The following is a 22,500-nucleotide window of genomic DNA, read 5'->3' on the forward strand; positions in this document are numbered from 1 at the left end:
ACTCTGCTCATCAGTGAAGCTCAAACTGAAGCAACAAGAAGAAAAGAAAATTATTATTATGATATAAAACAGAAGAAAGATAAGATAATCCCTTATTGTTCTTTATTTCCTTCAACTGGAAAAAAATTCTTTCTACAAGGAGTTCTCCTCAAAAGTTTTGGACAGTATGGGGCCCATCTTTTCTATATTTTGAGAGTACTAGTTTTTCACATATTCCTGACTAAGACTAGACTGGCCTAAACCTGGCTATATGTGGTACTTTGTACTCTATTGGGGTGTCTGCCTATTGTATTGTAATGGTTTGCTGAATTTAGATAATGTATATGTGTCTGTGTTTTTGTATTTAATCCTCTACTTAGATGTCAAACCTGTTACTCTGGAAAAGTAACAGGTTTGACAGTAACAGGATTGACGATTTCGAGCTAATTTGCCCCTAGCTAGCTAATGTTCATGGTCACAAGAGCACATGTCATACAGTTTGAAAGAATATTACTTGTAGATATGGTAATTATCAAGATATACAAATTATTATTTTAATTAATATGTTACAAATTGGTAACAGTAATGACGCTGTATGATGTCCCCCACCCCAACAATCTCATAAAACAACAAAATTGTATATTATAGAAGACAGAAACTTAGTTGTGTTTTAACTGTTGAAAATCCTCTTCCTGTAAATGATGTCACTTCCTGTGAATGATGTCACTGTTGGAATGTGCCTTTATTTTACAGGGTTTTTTTTGTGTCAGTAACAGGGCTGACATGAAATCAGGGGACACTGATAAAATGACTTAAATTTTTATAAATTTGACATGTATTCACGCTGAAAACCTTGCTTAACAATGAGATTACTTTTAGAACAATATACAAATGTGAAAATTTTATAATTTTTCCAACAACAATTTACAACTAAAAACACCCGAAAAATAACTTTCATAGTGAGGGACAGGCGAAAATCCCTGCCTTATCAACATAAATGCAAATTTAATTATGGAAAGTAATATTTAATTTACCTAAATTTGAGGTAGTGTTGATGATAGAAGACATACTAAAGTTAAGTTTTTAAATTATGTGTGTATTTGGTATTATAGTGATTTTATGACAGATTATTTCTCTGGGACGTAAAATGTACCGATTTCACGGAATGACCCCTTTACTGACTGTGGAGGGTTGTTGTGTTTTGATTTGATTTGTTGTTGTTTGTTTTATTTTGTGTATGTAAGGAAATAAATAAACAAACTTGGGAAGAAAAAAAAAGAAACACAGATAATGAAAAAGAAACACATTTTCTAAAAAGCTTTAAAAGTGTTGGTGCTGATGTGGTCATTTCCGTAGCTACCATTGAGGACACCGAGGTCATGTCCTCTGTATTTTTTTCTTGAAGTTTCGTTTAATTGTGGAAGTGAAAATAGCCGACAAGACAATTATCCTTGCATCAACGGACCGTCATGTGACACGTACTTGAAGATTCCGCTGCCATGTCAAAACAAAAGTATCCGGCTATAGCCAGCGGTGGAGTGATGCCTTGAAATCGCCAGAAATATGTTGTGAATTGGACTTGACCCGATTTTGCAAACTGTTCATTCATTGGACGAGCCCTTTTCTCCATTTCCCAGCAGGCCGTGCTCCATTCCACATTTTAAGAACAAACAAAGAAAATAACATATTTCAGTTATAATTTTTTAAATATGCAACCATGGAAGTTGTAGAATACTGAAATAGGAGTTGATTTAAGTTGCAAAATTGGAAATGATAAGAAAGAACTGGACCACAAGAGTGACCATGACTGAGAAATGCACAGCAAGAAAGCGTTATAAATACATCATGGATTAAATCAAACAGTCATATAAATTGTGGTCTTCTTTTTGACCTCAGTATTTGAAAAATCCTGGCTACGGCCTTGGATGTGGTGCTGACTGTGTTCTCTCCTCTGCTCTGCTCTGCAGCACTATCCTCTCTACAGAGTGAGCGACGCCGGCTGCACCGGACAGGACGCTGCGCCGCCTGAAGAGCGACACCTGCTGTTCAGAGAGAAGTATGACGTGCTGTCGAAGGAGGCCTCACAGAGGGTGAGCACTCTGCAGTCTGATCACTGCCTGTGGTGCTTTTTTTTTCATTTCCTTTTCTCTCTCTCAAGCGCACATCTCCTCTGAAGCGGTTTCATCCAATTAAAATGCAGCACAACCGTCTGCTGTCAGAAATAATCTCGTATGGAAACAGCAGATGGTCGGTGATGATGAAACTGATGATGTAAGCGAGCGGCAACCGGTTCGGTCTCTGAGGTAGATGTGCATTTCTCTCCTCAGCTGCTGCAGTGGTTTAAACCCCGCCTCATCCTCAGTGGACACACCCACAGCGGATGTGAGGTTCTCCATGACAACAAGTACCCAGAAATCAGCGTGCCATCATTCAGCTGGAGGAACCGAAACAACCCTAGCTTCATCCTGGTTAGTGTCCTCATCTGTTCTCCCTTTTAAAACATTGACTTTTAAACATGTGACGGTGAATAATAGATGAAAGTGGGTGACCTGAATCCTTTGGGAGAAAAATAACTTTGATTTTAACTTTGAATTGTCTTCTTTTTGATGCTCTCAAAGTGATTTTTACAGTCTGCTAACCCTAACCCCCCGCCCCTTTAATTGATTAATGTGCTATAATTATAATAATAACTACCTATACTATAAATCTCTGCACACTTTCCTTGATTACTCTGTTTTTCAGCATTTCAAAAAAGACTTTAAAGACCATGAAAAGTAGTCGGTCACACCTGTCACCTGTTATCTGGATGCTCTGATGCTCTGACACTCAGCTTCCTGTTATAATGTCCTCTCCTGTTAATGCCCATGAAATAGGCAGAGAGATATTAAAGGTACGACTCGCCTCTTATCACCTCATATCTGTGAGCTTGTCACTACCAATCAGAGCCGGCAGGCAGGTTTAGGAACGCGGATGAGATCGACAGTCGACTTCCAGAAATAACGACGCCCCAAGAATCTGCATATTTCTTTGATCGTCGTGAATAACGTTAACAGATTCTGCAGCTTCCACGTCGACTCGAAATGGTGTCGATGGGACACAGATAACGTCGCTCAGCACTGACTGGCGAGGGCAAAAAAACAGAAGAAAGGCGAACATGAACACGACGTCAGACATCATTATCAGGATATGTGAATAAAGTCGTCAGTCGTACATGCAAAGTGCCGATCTGTGACACCTGCATGGAGATAAAAGTCAACGTTTAACTGAACGTTTTATTTCTGTAGCTGAGAATCACCAGAGAGACCGACGAGATGAAATCAGGAGGTGATAATATGACACCTTCAGTGTAAGAAAACAAAGAATGTTATAGGTGTAACAATCAGTGGAGTAATATCAGGCTTCAAGAGCTTCAATCAGGCTTATTTCACCCACTGATGTGATTTTATTTTGATTTTTTATTTTCAACAATTTCCATCAATCAAATCACAAGAATCTGAGGTTCTTGAAGACAATCTTAAAATGTTTTATAGTTTCTCAAAATGCCAAAAATGTGGCAAAACTACATAAATACAGTTTTTTTATTCCAGACTCTTATAAAGGAGAAAATATCATTTAAAGGTTCACTGTGTTGAATTTAGTGGCATTTAATGGAAGAAACTAGGTAAAAATGGAATATAATATAGTGTTGCATGAGTCCCCACGCACTTAAACACAGGAGTTATGTACACAGTGCAGTTGTTTACTTAACAGTCAACAAAAAGGGGTTTATTTTTAATATCAGCACTTTAAAAAAAATATTCTGCACTATTTTTTGAGCCATTGCTACGAAATTGTGTTAGTATGTGCAAAGTATAGTGTATAATCTGAATCTTTTCTTATTTTATTTGTTCTAATCTTAACATTTTATTATTGTTTTAGTTCCTCCAAATGCCAACATGTGGTAAAACTGCATCAACTGTTACTTAACATCCTCAAACATTCAACATTTAGAGCCTCCAAAATGTGTTATCTCATAATAAACTGAAAATATGAAGCTCAAACTTAAAGATTTACCTTAAGATCTATTCGGTGATTATTCTGGAGCTTTCAGTCGTATCACAGGATCCTCAAGAGCAGATACAGTTTGTTTATTAGATGTTAAAATTTCATGTAATATGACTGAAACCTCCAGAATATCTATTAAATGGACTATAATGGTAATTTGGTGAATTAAATCTATCAGAGGCTGTAAACATCAAGCAGCGTATCTCTAAACTGTTAAATTTAGATTAAAAATGTGAAGAGAGGAACCTAAAAAAAGAGTTCACAGTTTGGCCGAGAGCAAGAGTGTAGTTTCCACTGGAGATGTGGGGGAGGATGTTTTTCAAAAAATCCATTTTTGTCCCCCTCGTTTTTACAGTTTCTGGTTTATTTTCTGAATAAAAATCTCTCTGAACAAAACCTCCAACTGTCCAGCTGCCAAAATCCAGATCAACAAAGAGGAGAGTTGATAAAAATGTTGATATGCTCATCTTCCCTCTGCTTAAATATACATTCATGTCCCCCCACATTGTTATAGATTTTTATAGGCCTGTTTTTTCCTCTCCTGGGTTACAGCTTTCAGGCTAAATACAGTTCTCTTATCCCAGACTGAGATTTGAAAAGAAAAAATATAATTTAAAAAGGTGCAGTGTGTAAAATGTTGTGTCATATAATGAAACAGACTTGACAAACATGTAATATAATATCCAATAAGTATATTTGAATTTGTTTATATCACCTGAAAATACGAATCTTTGTGTTTTCGTTACCTTCCATCTTTACATCTACATTAGGAGCAGCTCCTCTTCCACAGAGCCCGCCGTGTTTCTACAGTAGCCCAGAACGGACAAACCAAACACTCATTCTAGAGAGGGCCTTTTGAGTTTTTTGGGTTGTTACCAGGCGGGGAGTTCTGGTCCTCTGAAATGAGGCCAACGCGGAAGTAACTTAAAACTGTATTCTATCAAAAGGCCACCAGGGGGCGACCGTTTTGGTGTCAAAAGGACTTCCGTCTCTATACAAGTCAATGGAGAATTCACCAACTTCTCACTCGACTTCTAACCTCAGTAAACGTTTTCAAAATGTGTTCATGGTCTCAATCGCTAGTTTAAAGCCTTCTTCAATGCAGTATGATGTTCATTTGGGACATTTTGGCCTCCCTGATTTTATATGTGACGATAAAGCAGGGTATGCATTAGGGCGTGGCTACGTCGTGATTGACAGGTTGATTGGTTCACAGGTTCAGAAGGGCGCCTCATGCTCCTCCTGATGGAGGATGATGATTTTTTTTTTACCCGGCATGCACCGGAAATTTTCAAGATGGCGCATCTCAGATCCGAAACTATTGGCCTCCGAGCAGCAGTCCACAAACCAATGGGTGACGTCAAGGATGTTACGTCCATTTTTATATACAGTCTATGGTTGTTACAGACACTGTAGGTTCTTCTACACCAGTGGTCTCCAACCCTGCTCCTGGAGAGCTACTGCCCTGCATGTTTTAGGTATCTCCTCACTCTAACACACCTGATTCTAATAATCAACTCGTTATCAAGCCCTTTGACGAGCCTCAGCTGCTTGATAACGAGTTAGAGTGAGGCGATACCTAAAACATGCAGGGCAGTAGCTCTCCAGGAGCAGGGTTGGAGACCACTGTTCTACACACTATGAAGAGGAGACATAGGGTTATTCATTTGGGTTGTAATCTGCAAACTCACCACTAGATGGCACTAAATCCCACAAATGGTCGTTTAATATATATTTTATTTGCAGCCAAAAAAATCCTTCTAAAAACCATCACAGAGAATCATAAAGTAGCTCTTAATATTTAATAATAGTTCCCTCCTGAAACCAAACCCTGAGACTGACTTATTTTGGGGCTGCTTCTGCTCTTCCTAACATTGATCATCACCTCTAACCCTCAGTATCCTCTTTCTCCCTCTCTTTCTCCCTCTCTCTCTCCTCTCTCCTCCCAGGCGTCCGTGTCTCCGAGCAGCTACGCCCTGTCCAAATGTTTCCTGCCCGAGGAGAGCACGGTCATCAGCGTCTACTGCTCAGCCGGCGCCTGCCTGCTGCTCCTCTTCCTCGCTCACTGTATGTGGATGAAAGGCCTGCTGCAGTGCCTCAGCCTCTGCCTGCTGGGGAAGCACAAGTCTCTGTGAACTACATTACCCAGCATGCACCACGTGCTGGAGAGGGAGGGAGGGAGGGAGGGAGGGAAGGGGGGAATGAGCCATGATCTTGGAGAGATATTGAGGATCTACATAATGTGAAGGACCAAATTTGTCCAAATGTTTTTAGCGGCACTGTGACATGAACATGAATATATTTTAATTGTCTCTAAAAAAAGAAAAAAAAGAAAAAAGGACTGAAAGTTTATCTTCTCATATTTATAATGCCAGTCGAGTTGATATGAGCCAAATTACCTTCTTTTAAAGAGTGCCAGATGGGTGGACTTTACAACCACTTATTTGTCCGTATGAGAAACGTCACACACACACTTAAAAAGACAAATCAAAACAAGTATATATGTAAATATTATTTGTCCCCCCCCCACACACGGTCTGATCTGAGGTGGTAAAGTGAAGACGTACGTTGGTGGTTTATGTCTCTTCACTCTGATGTTAACTGTGATCTGATGTAAGACACACTGCTGCTCATCCTCTCGTTACGTTCTTCTTTCCGTTGTTGAAGTCTGATGATAATCCAGGTTTCTCCTTTGTTTTTATGACGCATATCTGAATATATTTATTGCTGACTTTTCTGTGCCAAATGTTTGTGAGGTTTTTTGCCAAAATTGTTGACACGTTTCTGATGAACTGTACATAATAAAAATCAGAGTCTTAAGGTGTGTTGTAGAGTTTTATGATGTGTACTCGAAGCGGATTTGCACTACGACTCCTAATCAATCACCTACAGGATGTTAACGTTTACACCTGGAGGAGAAAGTGGATCAATGTGATATTAACACACATGTATGTTTGCAGCTGCAGCATCATATTAAATAAAAATGGAAGTATAAAATATTAAGGAAATCTTTCAGAAACTGAGCTGCGACTCACTTCACATAATTCAGATTTGACTCATCTCACAGCTTAAAAATCCACATTTGCTTCTTTTTGTCTCTCAGTTGGAAAAAATAATAACATATAAATTGAAATAATACACATTTATCAGAGATTTTGTCTTATTATTTATACAGTGGGATTTATTTATTTACTGCTGCATATCTTCAGGTGTTTTAGGACATCTGTTTCCATGGTAATAGTGGACTTTTAAGTTATTTTTTTGCAAAGATTTAAGTTAAGATTTATCAAGTATTAATGTTAGTCAATAATAGAGCATCAACTATCTATTAAAGAGTTTAGAGTTTAATCTATAAAATGTCTTTTTTTTTGTAAAATTGTGAAAAATATCACAATTTCTGACAAATATAAATTTAATTAAATGATGTAAAACAGAGAAAAGCAGCACATTGTCACACATTTGAGCAGCTGGAAACAGAAAAAACACATTTTTGATTGATAACTGACTCGATCAGATATCAAAATTACCTGTTGACCAATCAGCTGATCGACTAATCGTTGCAGCTCAGCGTTAAGAGGAAAAAAAGACATAACGTGATAATTTAGTGCATCACAACACACGTTAATGTTGAGATTGATGTTCACTGTTTTGAGGAGTAAAATGATCAAATAAATAAAATAAAGTGATATAATGTTTATTTTTCACTTTTATTCCCTAATTTGTTACCAAACCTTCTTTTGTATAAATCAGTGTTTTCTTTTTAACAGCCTGCACAGCTGCTGCGTTAAACACACACAGCTGATTTCATTTATTCTGTTTGACCGACATCTTCATCACTCTGCTGTTGTTTCATCTTTGAGGGACAAATTACACTTTTATTATTATCTGTGTCCCAAAATCAAACCTCTGGATGTGTGAAACTAATAACAGACCTTTTATAGACAAAAAAACCTAATTGGTGTATCAGGAAAATAATCTGTAGATAAATTGATAATGAAAATATTTTAAATTATTTCACTTATTTTATCCTATAGCTGAAAATGATACGAGTAATTGTTGCTGTTGAATGTCAAACTGAAACTTTATAACGTCACTCTGGACTGAACTTCAAAATGAGACAGAAAATATGACTTTTTAAAAACTAAAAGATGAGTTATTTGTTGTTTTCTGAGCTGTTCATGCTGACACAATTAATCTAAGTTTTTTTTCCACCTGTGAGGACCTGCATATTTTTAAATAAGCATCCTGAATTTGTCGAGTTTACTTCATTTAAACTTTTAAACTTCCCACGTGAACACACAACAGTTTGCAGGATGAAATGGGACACAGCTAATTATTAGACATAATGAATCCTGTGGGCTCCGACCTCTGACCTCTGACCTCCTTCGACCTGAGCAGAGGTCCCATCAGCCTGAAACTGAAAACACCTGATCGGGAGAGCGCGGCCTTTATATAACCTGCTACTGTTTACATGTCACAGCAGGAAAAGCACAAGTGTAAATAATACAATTAATATCTGAATGTGACTATAGTTATTTAACCTTCTTTAATATGATCATTAACATCTGTGCTTTTCCTACTACGACACATCAAATTATCTGCTGTGAAAAAGTTTAAATATAATAATTAAGACACTGAATGACCTCCGACCTGCTCAGTGGTGGGACAGGTGCTCAGACCTTTAAATAAAACCATGTAAAATACTCCAGAAAAGTTAAAAGTCCTGCATATAAAATCTACTTGAAGCATCAAATGTAAAAGTACTCACAGTAAAAAGTGATATATTACTATTTATAACATTAGATTGTTAATCTGAGCTCTTTTTATCTACTTTATATACAACTCTAATCTTTGTTTTTGTTCATAATATTGGTTAAATTGACCTTTTGGAGCTCAAATATATGTTAAATTAAAGCTAATATATGTCATTTAATGGATCAATCATATCAAATATAATTATTATACACTGCTGCACAACCAACTGCCTGTTTAGGACAAATAAAGTAATAATATGTCATTATATTGCACTATATTTTTAGGTTTATTTTATTTCTGCACTTTATCACACAGCCTCATCCTCAGACCTTGTTGTTCTTATTTAAGTATTTTAGTATTTAGTATTTAATGTTTTAGTATATTGTTCTTTGATGTCTTTGTGTATTAAGCTGCTGGACCCTAAATTTCCCCAAGGGGATCAATAAAGTTTACATCTATCTATCTGTCTATTAAATGTTCAATATTGGTGAAACATGAGTAAAAGAAGCTGGTTTCATTTTATTTAACTTAATAATTAAAATGTTAATGTATCTTAAAGTAACTGGGACTTTGGTCGTATAAATGAGGATTATAAGTGTGATATTGATATGATAGATGTAAAGTGGTGTGAAGTGTAAAGTAGCATAAAATGGAAAATACTCAAAAGTACAAAACAGTTACACTCATGAACCTCACCGCCGCTCGGCTGCAGCGTCAAAAAAAACAAACAAACGTGGACACAACTGGACACCAAGATGGAAATAAAGCAAAGTCCTCTAATGTGCCTCTTTATTTAAAGAAAATAAAAATGTCATTTAATCATCCTCCCAGGCCAAACAAGGTTTTTGCACCTCCAGTCAGTTCACTCTCTTTTGGGGATAGACGTGTACTGTAGCAGAAGAAAAGGCTGATGCTGTTTGTACAAGGAGAAGAGCTTGTCTTGTTGGGTGCTGCTCACACATTCATAGTGCCTGTGCCATCGGGTATGGCTCCAAAGGACCAAAGAATTACTAATATTGCACGCTCTCATTTATTCATCTCCATTCTAAACATGCTTTCCTATGTGTGTATGTATACATATTTACCGTATACATACATAGGTATGTACACCTAGGCACACACATAATTAAACATGTATAATTGTACATATATATTTATATAGACCTATAAATTTACATGTACATACATTTATAAAATTTTACACACAACGCACACTCGCCCTCACACGTACGCACGCACACACAATGCGTCTGTGAGTCTATGTTTGTCTTTATGTACACATGCGCACAGGCACGCACATCAGTACAGATCTCAGACACACTTCATATCGAAAAAACGTTGGTTCCTATTAAAACAACACCAGGTTGCAATTTGGACACTTTCAATGGATTTCCAATGTTTTGTTTTTAAAGCTGTGAAATTCAAAAAAAAGAAGAAGAAAAAAAAGAAGAAAAAAAAAAAGAAAAAAGGAGGAAACAGAAAAAAAAAAAAAAAATTAAACCAATAAAGAAAAGAAAAAAAAGGCATGGCGCTGCAACATCTGGTCTTCACTGCAGGTAAGTGGTTAATTTGCATAATGTATACAGGTTTTTAGGATTTTTTCCCTATTTTTTATTTTTTACTAAACAGCATTTCCTTTTTTTTTTTTTTTTTTTATAAACCAGAAAAAACTAAACTCTACAGAGAAAGTCCCCTACCCGCAGTCTTCCGCTGCCGATAGAGTTTTGACATCAAGCTGTACAGCGCAGTCGAAAACATACTTACATCTGAGCTCATTTACAGGTACAGCCATAATCAAGGCACAAAGATCTACAAGTAGATTTGTTTTTCTTTCAATTAAGTTGTACAAAATAATATTACATTTTACAGTCTGTACAGGATAATTCAACCTTGCACAGTGTACAAGTTAAACAAAAAAAAACCCGAAAAAAAAAGGAGAACAATACATTTTTCTCTTCCCCTCCCCTCCCTCCCCTCCCCATCAGTATCTCTAAGCTAAAAGGATGGTTTGTGTGGAAAAGAAAGAAAAGGGAAAAAAAGAAGAAGAAGAAGAAAAAAAAAAAAAAAAAAGGAGGCAGGTCCGAGTCCGTGGAGGCAGGGCTAAGGTGCAGAGAGCTCAGTCCCTTTTTCCTTCATTTCTTCATTTGAAATCCTTCTTCTTCATGTCGTCGTGTAAATTTTAATAATTTCCCGCCCCTCCCTCTCTTTTTTTTTTTTTTCCTTTTTTCTTTTTCTCTTCTTTTTTTTTGTTTTTTTTTTGTTTTTTTTAAATTGCTCCACATGTCTCTCGGCTGCTCGGTCCACCCTGCAGCTCGGCAACAAGCTAACATCGTGACAGGGTAATAAATATTGTGATGCTACATTGTGTGTATGCTTCCTCTGGAGAAAAAAAAAAAAACAACAACAAAAAAACAACAACCGAAAAAAAAAGTTATTAAGGAACCTGATGCAAAGTGCATTTATCTCTTCATCCACTCGGTTCTCCCCCTCCGTCCTCTCCTGTCCCTCTCTCTCTCTCTCTCTCTTTTTCTCTCCGGCGTCCAGTCGGTCGTCGTCCACGCAGAGAGAGAGGAGGAGGAGCAGAGGAGCTGTTAAAGTTGGAGGGGGTGATGGGGCATAAAAAAAAAAAGGGGAAAAAAGGGGTGGAGGAAGATTTAGGGGGGTAAGAGGAAGGGGTAAAAGGTCATGGTGGTGACACAAACATAAACACACACACACACACACACAGACACACACACATTCGCTTCCTCACACCTCACACATGGCAAATCCTCCCTCATCATCATCATCATCATCCCTCTCTCTCTCACTCACACACACCCACACACACACACACACACACACACACACACCTAGAGGACGGGGGTCCTGCAGGTGTGTTTCATGCACCCACACCCACCAGTCCAGGTCCGATGACAAAGCCAAAAAAAAAAAAAAACAACAACAAAAAAACCCAGAAGGACACAAAGGGGCAAAAAAAAAAAAAAAAAGAGGAGGTAGCCCAAGGCTTAGTGGAATGACAAAAATCAAGGCATTCAAAAAAAGGAAGGATTAAAAAGAAAAAGAAAAAAAAAATAGCGACAACTTTGTTCCCCAACCTTCCTTTTACATATCGGTGAAATGGGGATGAATCTCAGAGAGGACAAAAAAAAGAAGAAGAAAAAAAAAAAAACGTACAAAAAGCTAAGAAGTTAAGAAGAGGAAGAGGATTTGACACACTTCAGTAGTACTTCATAGTCCTCGACAGGAGGGGTGGTCAGTGGGGAAGGTGGGGGGGGGTGTTGAGGGTTACTTTGAGGGAGGAGGGTAGAGGATAAAAGGAGGAGGAGGAGGAGGAGAAATAGGAGGAGGAAGGGTTCGTCAAGGATGCAGAATGGTGGAGAAAAAACACAGAAAGGCTGACGGAGGCGGTCCCATCACAAGAGTTCGTACTGCCGCAGGTGCATTCTCTGGATGATGTCCCGGCAGTCGTTGAACACCCGCCGGATGTTCTCTGTGTCCACGGCGCAGGTGAAGTGGGGGTAGCAGTAGTGTCTGCCGTCGCCACTCGCAGTGCTGATCCGCTGAGGAGGGGGGAGAGGAGGGGGGGGGGGGGGCACATGTCAGGAAGGTCTCAGATATAAGCTCCTGTACTGTACTCTCCTCTCTGACTCTGATCCCAGAAGGTCAAAGGTCAAAGGTCAGGGTGACAGCAGGAGTTCAAAGTTTAAAAGGGGGCTGTTACGTGTGGCCAGATTATTTTAGAAATGTAATAGATTATAGATTACTAGTTACTCTATTTAAAATGTAATAAGTGATGTAACTATTTCAATTATTATCGCCCCCTGTTGGCCAGGATGAGCATTACACTGACCTACATTAAACCAGCTGCTGTGATGTAAATATAATATAAATATAAATATATATAACCAGGGTTGGGAAGGTTACTTTAGAAATGTAATAGATTACAGATTACTAGATACTTAAATTACTTAAGATATTTAAAATGTAATAAGTAATGTAACTATTTCAATTACTTAATCAAAGTAATGTAACTTATTACATTTCATTGCTTAGAGTAAGCACCAAAATCCAAGTTTAGGTGATTTTCATGGATACTGACATGATTTATGAGATAGATAATTTCTTATATAGTAAGATTTATCTCTCAATTGAAAAATGTACTTATCAGAAAGGCATCAAAAGGCTTTGACAGGAAATGGACATATCTAGCTTTTTGTTATATTTTAACTATTATGATGCCGGACGTCTATATTAAACATGGTCACATTTTCCAAAATTTAAAAGGTGAATGTATCTAAATTGCTTCCTGTCAGTTAAAAACATGATATAAGATAAATAAGGAGATTTGAACTGTGAATTATACCATAATAAAAATTTAAACCTTTAAAATACTTTTAAGGATAAGGTTTTTTTTTTAATTATTATTGTCGACAAATCTAATGAAAGACCAACAGTAATTCCACCTTCTCCGTCCCTCATCTCCGAGCCTGCAGGTAACTACTGAAGACATTTTTAAATGTGGTTTCATTTCTGCAAAACAGGGTTGGGAGGAATCCTCGTTCTCTCTCTTTCTCGTCAATGCCCGTAACACGGATCAGGGGGAACGTTTTCCTGTTTTCTTTTAGCATGATATTCAATGCTGCGGTTTGTTATTTTAATTTGGGATGAAGATTGTCAGTAGTCTAGTTTTCGGTTTTGTTTTGTTGAATTAGGATTAGATTATTTTTCCTCTTCTCCCTTTTTATAGTTTAGGGGGAATAACTGTCTGGCTGGCCCAATGATTTCCCCATCCTTGGTCTGAGCCTGTTTGTTAGAGGGACTTTAAGAGGGACATATTTCGCTTTTTTGTGATTTTTCTGTTATTTTTATACCATTATGATGTCGGACATCTATATTAAACAAAGTCAAACTTCCTGAACTTGAGGTGAACGTTTGTAAATCACTGCCTGCAAGTCAAAATTGAGGGTTAAAATAGGCTGTGTTTCCATAAAGGGAGAATAGAAGATAAATAAGACGTTTCTGAACAAAAATATAGACCTGAAAATGAGCATGAAACGTATCTTTAAGGGTAAGCAGGCTGTTAGTCTTTATTTTTCATATTATCAACAAATCCCAAAAGAATCAAACCAACAGTGTGTTCGTCCACCTTCTCTGTCCCTCATCTCCGAGCCCCTCCGAGAACACACTTTTATTTTATTTTAATGATCACAAATACGTAGTTGAATTTTTTTAAAAGAGACTCAGTAACTTCCTGAAACTCAAACAGCAGTAAATGGCGCATTTGTCGGGGGACTTTTTTCAGCTGCGGATAAATACACATTCTGGTGAGTATTTCTGGCGGCAGGAAGGAGCGAATGACTCAAAGTAAACTACAGTAGTCGTGTTTGCCGCCGAGCTAGCAGCAGAAAGCTCTGAGACGTAGCGTCCATGTTTCTGGTAGAGGTGGTGATTTTGATTGACAGGTGACACTTGGTAGGGGGCGGGGCTTCAGCGGACTCGGCGGCCACTCCCACAGCGTTTGGGAGAAGAGAAATAGGCAGACTTTTACACAACTTTGAAGCGTAATTTCATATATTTGGCAATTTTTTTTAATCATTCAAATTTTTCAGGGTGGTTAACAACACACTTTTCTGTGGTATGTCAAACTCAGAACAAAATATTTATTCTTACTTTACACAGACTTTAACGTCTCTGATATTCAAACCAAATAGGAACAGAGGACGAGCTTCACTTTAACCAAATAAACTGAATCACTTCATGTTGTTTTGACTTCACAAATGATTCTTTACTTGATCAGCTGACAGCAGCCGATGCTCCATTTGCTCTCTATTGTACCACCTGGAAACAGATTCACAGTTTCTAAAGCTAATGATGCTAAATACGGCTGCAGTGATCAGAAAAGCATCCAATAGTAAACATTGGGCTGTATTGGGCCTTACTGCAGCCCTGAACAGATACATTACATTAAACAGAATTAGAGCAGTGTTTAATATCGTTAAGGCGAGTGATTTGTGTCATTACAGCTCTACAGTGGAAGTAAAATAGCAGGAAATTGTGCAATTAGTTACAGGACAGAAGGGCGTGAGCTCAACTTTGTGACAAACACCAGTTTAATATAAAAATAAAGAAGTAGCATTACGTAATGTTAAAATGTTAAAAGTACTAATAGTGTACATATATAAATATAAATATGTGATTTGAGCTTCAACATGAATGCAAACAACTTAATTTATAATAAAAAGTGTCTTAAGATGCTTCTGACCTCTGTTATGATTGAGCACTATGTGAATAAAACTGAATTGAGTCTCCTCGGTCGGCTGAGGATGACAGTAAGTGGGCTTTGGGCTCATGTGACTGTATGAAGGGCACAAAGTGAGCACCAACCACCTGCTACATGCTGCTAAAATAAAAAAAGTTGTTGGTAGATTTGTTTCAATCAGCAGCCAATGAAACAACAGTAATCTATAGAATAGCTGCTAAAATGTAAACATACACTTTCACCATTTAATTGTCTTTATTTTGTTATTATTATTGTTCTATAGGTTTTATTTTCATGTTGATTTTAATCTTCAGTTTCTTTTTTAACTTAGTGTCAGTTACTTTTATTAAACTTTATCTCTTTTATTTCATTTTACTTTAGTTTTGTCTTTTGTTTATCTATTTTAACCTACATTTTTACTCTTTCTATTATTCTCCCTTGTTATTTTTAATCTCTTATTTATTTTACTTGATTTAATTGTATCCTTAATCTTATTAATCTTTACATTTGTATCATTTTCTTTCTGTTGTCTTTGTTAAACACTTGTTCTGTCTTATTATCAGCTTGTCAATCAACTGTGAAGCACTTTGAACCACATTAACCTGAATGAAAGCTGCTATATGTCTGGACTGATTTCGCCGTCCATTGTGCAGAACATCTGTATCGGCCACAGATGGATGTACAGCAACATGACTGGCTGCTAAAAGCTAAAGTTGCTAATGTTAGCCGCTCATTGGCAGAAAACGTGTCATCATGAGACGGACGGGATCAGTTTATCGAGTTCAAACTGTCATGAACTGCTGTGAATTTCAGCAGCGGTGAGTAAAGTTATGAATTAACAGGACGAAGCTCATCACAGCTGGACACTGATTAACTTCAGCTTGCTTGAAACAGTCGAGACATTCGGTCGTGTACTTACAAGAAACTCATCTCTGATGAAGAACTTCGCTCTCGTCACTCTTGGGTCTTCACCGGGTTCAGGAGTTGCTGAAATAAACAACAGAGACACAGTTAACACAATCAGACATGAAAAGATAATAAGTGTTGTAACTAGGTATGGGCCGGTTACCGGTTTCAAGGTCTACCACGGTATGAAAAAGTCACGGGTTTCAAAACTGCTAACATTTTTTAATGTGACGTCTCATCAGAGAGAAAGTGGAGGTCCCTCAGGTCACGTGTAGCTGCTGCTGCCCCCTCGCACCTCCGGTTGCTGTTACAAGCGTTTCTAGTCTTTTCGACCACTCAAAGCGCTTTACCCTACAACTCAATCACCCCATTCATACACTGATGCCACACAGGGTGCCAACCTGCACATCAGGAGGAATCTAACCATTTACACACATTCATACACCGTTGGTTGGCATAGCAACGGGAGCAATTTGGGGTTAAGTGTCTTGCCCAAGGACACATCGACATGTGGACTGGAGGAGCCGGGAATCGAACCGCCCAATCTTCCAATTGGAGGACGACCCGCTCTACTTCCTGAGCCACAGCCGGCTGTGTGGGAATACTTCGGCTACCGTAAAAAGACAGACGGCCACGGCTTGGAGGAAGAAGGTTGTTTTATTCACTAAAAATAATTCATTTATGTCGTGACTTGAGTTGCAGGTTTAACCTCAGTTAAAGGACTGCATTAAGGACTGCACTTATTTTATTTATTTTTAATTTAGAAAAAATTCAGTTATTTTTTATTATTATTTATTTTAAATACATATTTACTAATGTTCCATCATGTTCTATATATTGTTTAAAAATAAAAGACAGTTCAATGGAAAAGTTTTCAAATACAGACATTTCTAAATAACACATTTTAGAGCTGTAATCGTAATACCGTGAAACCGTGATATTTTTGCCGAAGGTTATCACACCGTCAGAATCTCATACCGGCCCATGCCTAGTTGTAATAATTGTGTATGTCAGTGGTGCACGAACCTTCATTTGGTATGGTGTAGCGAGCATATTCGGGGAAGTAGTCTTCAATTTTGGATTTTCCAGCTAATACTTTCTCAGCCAGCATGTCCTGCTTGTTCAGGAATAATATGACCGATATAGTACGTAACCATCTGAAAGACAAAACCACACACACAGGAAACAGCGTTAAGGAAACATTCAGATGTGTAGAAGTACTGGAAGAGAAACAAGGAAAGGGTGATGGTCAAGTGTTTAGATTAAAAACACCAATAATGTTGCATAGCTTGTTCAGAGATGGACTTTTGTCATTTATTGTGTCATTCATAAAGTCAAATATAAGCTCAGTGAAATGGACAGCGGCTCCCTCTAACTGTAGTTACGTTTATGTGATGAGGAGCTGAGGAAATAAAGTAAGATTCATATTTTCAAATCCGTCTTATGAACATTGAAACAGGTTTTGCTCACTATCATCATTCCTCCTGTTCATAACTTTACAACATTAGGAGATCCTCTCCAGCTATGTTTATATTGGAAGTCATGTTTGTCTAGAGAAGAGGAAGAACAGCGACAAAAAGAGGAAATCTGACACTAAAAAGACTAATGTTGAAAGATGTCTACTTGTTTTTGAGTCATTTGGACGATTAAAGCCTCAAATTAGCTTCAAATAAAGTTTTTAATCATTGTGGATTTTGTCCTCCATCACTTACATTGATCTCCTAATGGTCAGTATGAGAAGGAGGAATGATTAGAGCAAGACAATTATATGTCAATGTTCATTTGGGCACCTGACGATTGTTTTAAGACAGTTTTGAACAACTGTGAACCCATCCTTTGAAGATAAATCGAATCTAGGTTACGTTGGTCATTCACATCCCATATGGAGGTTTTTGTTGCAGCATCGGCACAAATTTAATCTTTAAACTGTTTCAAAAGGATCAAATTTGTTTTATTATTTATTCTTAATATTTAGGTTTGCAGAATAAGTGTTGTACTTCTGTGAATCTTTATTTTTTTATATATAAAACAATAGGGTTATATCTAGAGGAGGATGAATTGAAACCACTGGACTGAAATGTAGATCAGTTTGAATTAAAACCTTCAATCTAAACACCAGACCAGTGATTTGGATTCATCATGCCGTAGACTTCAAACCACCTGAACGTTTCAAGATGAAGATAAACAATTAAAAAAAAGAGTCTTCGAGGACCTAAAACGAACTGCTCAGCTCAACCTTTATTCCCATTTCAGACTCACCTGTTGTTCCAAATACTGCGGAAGAGGTCCAGGGCTTCCCGTAGCCTGTTGGTGTTATTGTCTTCCCTTATTACCATGTTGTAGCTGCTGCTGGCCACCACGAAGATGATAGCAGTGACGTCTGGGAGGAGAGCAGAGGTAGACTCAAATCAGACATCATTGCACATTTGTGAAGGAATAAGACAAAAAAAAAAAGAAAGAAAAGGAGGTGATGTGATATCGGAGTCGGTAGGAAAGACTAGATGAGATGCAATGGGAGGGAGGGAGGGAGGGAAAGAAGGAAGGAGGGAGGAAGAAGGAAGGAAAGGATGGAGGAAGGGAGGAAGAAGGAAGGACATGAGGGAGGAAGGAAGGAAGAAGGAAGGAAAGGAGGGAGGAAGGAAGTATGGAGGAAAGAAGGAAGGAGGGAGGGAGAAAGGGAGAAAGGAAAAGAGGAAGGGAGGAAGGAAGGAAAGAAGAAAAGGAGGAAGGTATGGGGGAAGAAAGAAAGAGAGGGAGGAAGGAAGGAAGGAAGGAGGGAAGGAAGGAAGGAGGGATGTGTTTCTGGTGGAGGACGACGCACGACGTTGCTATTCGAAGGAAAACAAGAAGAACAAAAAGGCTGAAAAAAAAAGTCTCACCGTTAAAGCACTGGATCCATTTTCTCCTTTCATCTCTCTGGCCTCCAACATCAAACATGCTGTGGAGGAGAGGAAGAATACTAGGTCAGACATGAAGAGACACAACAACACACTCACTGCTGCCCTCTGCTGGCCAAAGAGTTATCACATCTGTGGTGGGACGAGCGCCCAGGACGTCAGGTACATGCTGTACTGTCGTCAGGCTGGACTGAAATATTTAAGAGCCGGTTTTATTTGAAGGATTATTAAAAAGAAATCAGATCATCACGTCTTATTGTGTTTCTATTTTAAGCTCAATCTCCTCTTTAGGTCTGTCTTGTAAAATAAAGTTTAAATAATGTACTATAGAATAAATAATATGTATAACAGCATTATTTGCACTCGGTTCCCTGCGTGACCCGGCCTGCATGTTAGGAAGTCATCAAAGCTAAATGATAAAAAAAAATGCACACCCAAAGGGAAGTCATGTCCCAGAGCTTTTTTTTTTATCAATCATTCAGGATGATATAATTTGATACAAAGACCCATTTCAGAGGGGTTAGAATAAGTCTGTTGTGTCTGCCATTTGCGGAAGTGGGTCATCTCATCTGACATCATCAAAAGCAGTTACAAAACATTTACTCTAACCTTTTATCGGCTGCTCTTATAACTGCGACCAATGGTCAATAACTTTCAGCTCAGGCTCACAAGTCACACCGGTTGGACCGCAGAGGATCTCAGGCACTTAGCTGATGTTCATTTCCGCCTTTTTTCGCCAGTTTGTGGGATTCTGTGTTTTTTGTTTAACCCTCCTGTTGTCCTTGAGTCAAGGAAGGAAGGAAGGAAGAAGAAAGGAAAGGAGGAAGGGAGTGAGGAAGAAAGGGAAGAAGGAAGGAAAGGAGTAAGGAAGGAAGGAATGGAGTAAGAAGGAAGTATGGATGGAAGGGATGAAGTAGGAAGGGAGGAAGAATGAAGGAAAGGAGGGAGGGAAGAAAGAAGGAAGGAAAAGAGGAAGAAGGAAGGAAAGGAGGGAGGGAAGAAGGAAGGAAGGAAGGGAGGAAGAAGGAAGGAAAGGAGGGAGGGAGGAAGGAAGGAAGGAAGGAAGGAAGGAAGGAAGGAAGGAAGGAAGGGAGGAAAGGAAAGGAAAGAAGGAAGGGAGGACGGAGGAAAGAAGGAAGGAAGGAAGGAAGGGAGGATGGTGAAAGGAAAAGAGGAAGGGAAGAAGGAAGGAAAGAAGGACAGAGGAAAGAAGGAAGGGAGGAAGGTAGGGGGGAGGAAAGAAAGAGAGAAGGAGGGAGGGAGGAAAGAAGGAAGGGAGGAAGGAAAGGAATGAAGGAAGGAAGGTAGGGAGGAAAGAAGGAACACTCAAAACAAACGGGGTCAATTTGACCCGGGAGAACGACGTGAGGGTTAAGGGCACGTTGCGGTTACGGGGTAACGAACATTACGACATGACTTGGCTCTTATAACACGAGGGAACGGTAAATATAGCAGTAACACCCGAGAGGGCGTTCTCAACCGGCAATACTGGTACAATAAGTTATGTTTGGTAACAGAAGAGGGAGAGTCTGGGGCAATAAAGAGTTCACATACCTTCATATTACCCTTAATATACAGCTTGTTAACATAAAGCTTGTTAACATTAAGCCTGTTTTAATATCATTGGTCTTTTTTGACGTCCTTACATCTAAAAATAAGATTTAAAAATGTGGCCTACATACTGAATTAGTTACTAACTAACCCTGAAAATTATATTCAATTTCAGTGACGGAGATAATAGAATTAATGCTGTTATTTAGGTTTCAAATAATAAATCACTAAATTAGATAAAAGTAAAGTAAGAATCAGCATCATTGTAAGACTGAGATACAGTTTTAGTCACTTCCTGCTACCTTCGCTCAGACTGATGTTCAATTACATCTTTTAATTAGAAGAAAAAATGTATCACTTTATATTATTTCCCCCCAAAGAGGGTGAGTAGCTTAATTTATCAGTCAAAAAACAACTTGATATAATACTTAATACTTAAAGGAGATGTAGATGAACCTATTTTTAAAGGTTAGAGGTTTTATAAGTTGCTAAAGAGTCGATGTAATCAGAAGTTACAGCGATTTGATTTCTGAGAAAGTATTAATGGACAGATATGCCTTTTTGATAACGTGTTCATCATCATGTGTTTTTTTATGACCGAGCGACTTACTGAAAGTTCACTTTGTCTACTTGGAACCTCGTCTCGAAAATCCCTGAAGTTAACACTCGGCAGCGTAGCAGGTCCTGTGTGGGAGAGACGGGAAACAGAAGAATCCAGATTAGACGAAATAAAAGATGATTATAAAACTTTTAGAAACACACATGAAGACTTTTAGGAGGGCTGACCTGGTCCGTTGGTGTGTAGTCGCTCTGTCTTACAGAGTCAATTCTGTCCAGGAAACTGTGAAGAAAACAAGCAGAAACACAACAAGTTTACATTTTATAGTCCAGTTGATCCATTTCTCTTCCATGTTTATTTTCCTGTTTCTTCCCTTAATGTACATCATCATGTTTATCTGTAATAAAATGTAATATAATGTATCTCCAAGCTGCAGGGACACAGAACTTATCGAGATTCAACAACAACAAGAAACAATTCAGTGTCATCATTTATAAGAAAACTGGGACATTAATGAGATTTGTCTCTATAAATATTAAATCTCTAAAATCATCTTTACAAGCCTGAAGGTCTGAATCAACAACACACAAACCAACTAATATAGAGTGAGCCTCATTTCATCTCACACAAACCAAAAAAACAAACAATTCACTTCAAATACAACAAAATCCTTCTAATCTGATCACATGTGAGCTCCATCATGCATTAAAACCACCTCATGTGCGACATTTAGACGTTCATGTGATCTACGGTGAGTGCTGCGAGTGGCGGCCGCCATGTCTGACTCCCCGTAGAGGCTCGGCTCTGTAAGGCCCGATGCTGAGGCGGCCGGTCGCCACAAGAGGGCAGGGCTGCTCAGTCTGGGCTATTTTGGTCTGTCTCTAGCCAGAGTGATTACATAAGGCAGTTATTGTGGAGGTTAGACAGCTTGCTGTTGCCGTCTCTTCACTACTGAGAGCATGTGCAGCGGTAGAAGCGGTAGGAGCAGCAGCAGCAGTAACAGCAGCTGGGCCTCTCTGCAGCACAGCAGGCAGGCTCAGGACACCGAGACTGGGGACACGGGCCCCTGGATGATCTGGATCACACAGTTTAAAGACTCCAACACGCCGGTTTAAGAACCAGAATTCATATAAACTGAATAAAAAGATGCATTTAAGTCTTCTTCTTGATGTGATCGTCTACATGAAGCACACGTCGTTACAACGCTTTACAAATATGTGCATGTAACATTCAGAGGGCCTCTTCAGGTCGTTTTAGGGTCTTTAGCTTTCAGTTAGCATGAGAGCAGCAGCGGACCACAACAGGGTTAGAAATTAACAAGAGGCCCAAAGCAAAAATGTCTTTGAGAGTAGTCGTGGTACAAATATGTAAATGCTTTACTATCAAAAAAGAACCAAAATACGCTTTAAAGTCTCATAAAGGTGCCAATAAATGATGTCAGAATGTAAGTTTACTACCCTGAATTATACTTATATGACTATTTGAAGGAAAATCAGGCTCAGCATCGACCAGTTTGTAAGGAGAGAATAGCACAATGTGTATTTTCT

General features: G+C 38.4%; 2 protein-coding genes across 3 annotated transcripts in view; one reads left to right on the top strand and one right to left on the bottom strand.

Moving 5' to 3' along the window:
* The window catches only part of LOC133990884 (metallophosphoesterase 1-like), a gene marked incomplete at its 5' end in the record, with an annotated part of 13,173 nt that extends 6,421 nt beyond the window's left edge, over nt 1-6,752 (top strand). Inside the window, 3 exon segments of the mRNA XM_062429301.1 lie at nt 1,947-2,069; nt 2,307-2,447; nt 5,973-6,752. Of these exon segments, the coding sequence (XP_062285285.1) occupies nt 1,947-2,069; nt 2,307-2,447; nt 5,973-6,158 (450 nt within the window).
* Nucleotides 6,753-9,540: 2,788 nt separating this feature from the next.
* The window catches only part of LOC133991275 (guanine nucleotide-binding protein G(olf) subunit alpha), a 52,387-nt gene continuing 39,427 nt past the window's right edge, over nt 9,541-22,500 (bottom strand). For both annotated transcript variants that reach the window (XM_062429804.1, XM_062429806.1), the window contains exons 6-12: nt 21,181-21,235; nt 21,005-21,078; nt 18,826-18,884; nt 18,206-18,326; nt 16,973-17,103; nt 15,960-16,027; nt 9,541-12,341 (exon numbers count right to left, since the gene is read on the bottom strand). In XM_062429804.1, the coding sequence (XP_062285788.1) occupies nt 12,195-12,341; nt 15,960-16,027; nt 16,973-17,103; nt 18,206-18,326; nt 18,826-18,884; nt 21,005-21,078; nt 21,181-21,235 (655 nt within the window). In that variant the 3' untranslated portion in view covers nt 9,541-12,194. The remainder of the gene's footprint in view (nt 12,342-15,959; nt 16,028-16,972; nt 17,104-18,205; nt 18,327-18,825; nt 18,885-21,004; nt 21,079-21,180; nt 21,236-22,500) is intronic.

Source organism: Scomber scombrus, chromosome 11, assembly GCF_963691925.1.
Source record: "Scomber scombrus chromosome 11, fScoSco1.1, whole genome shotgun sequence".
Taxonomy (NCBI): Eukaryota; Metazoa; Chordata; class Actinopteri; order Scombriformes; family Scombridae; genus Scomber; species Scomber scombrus.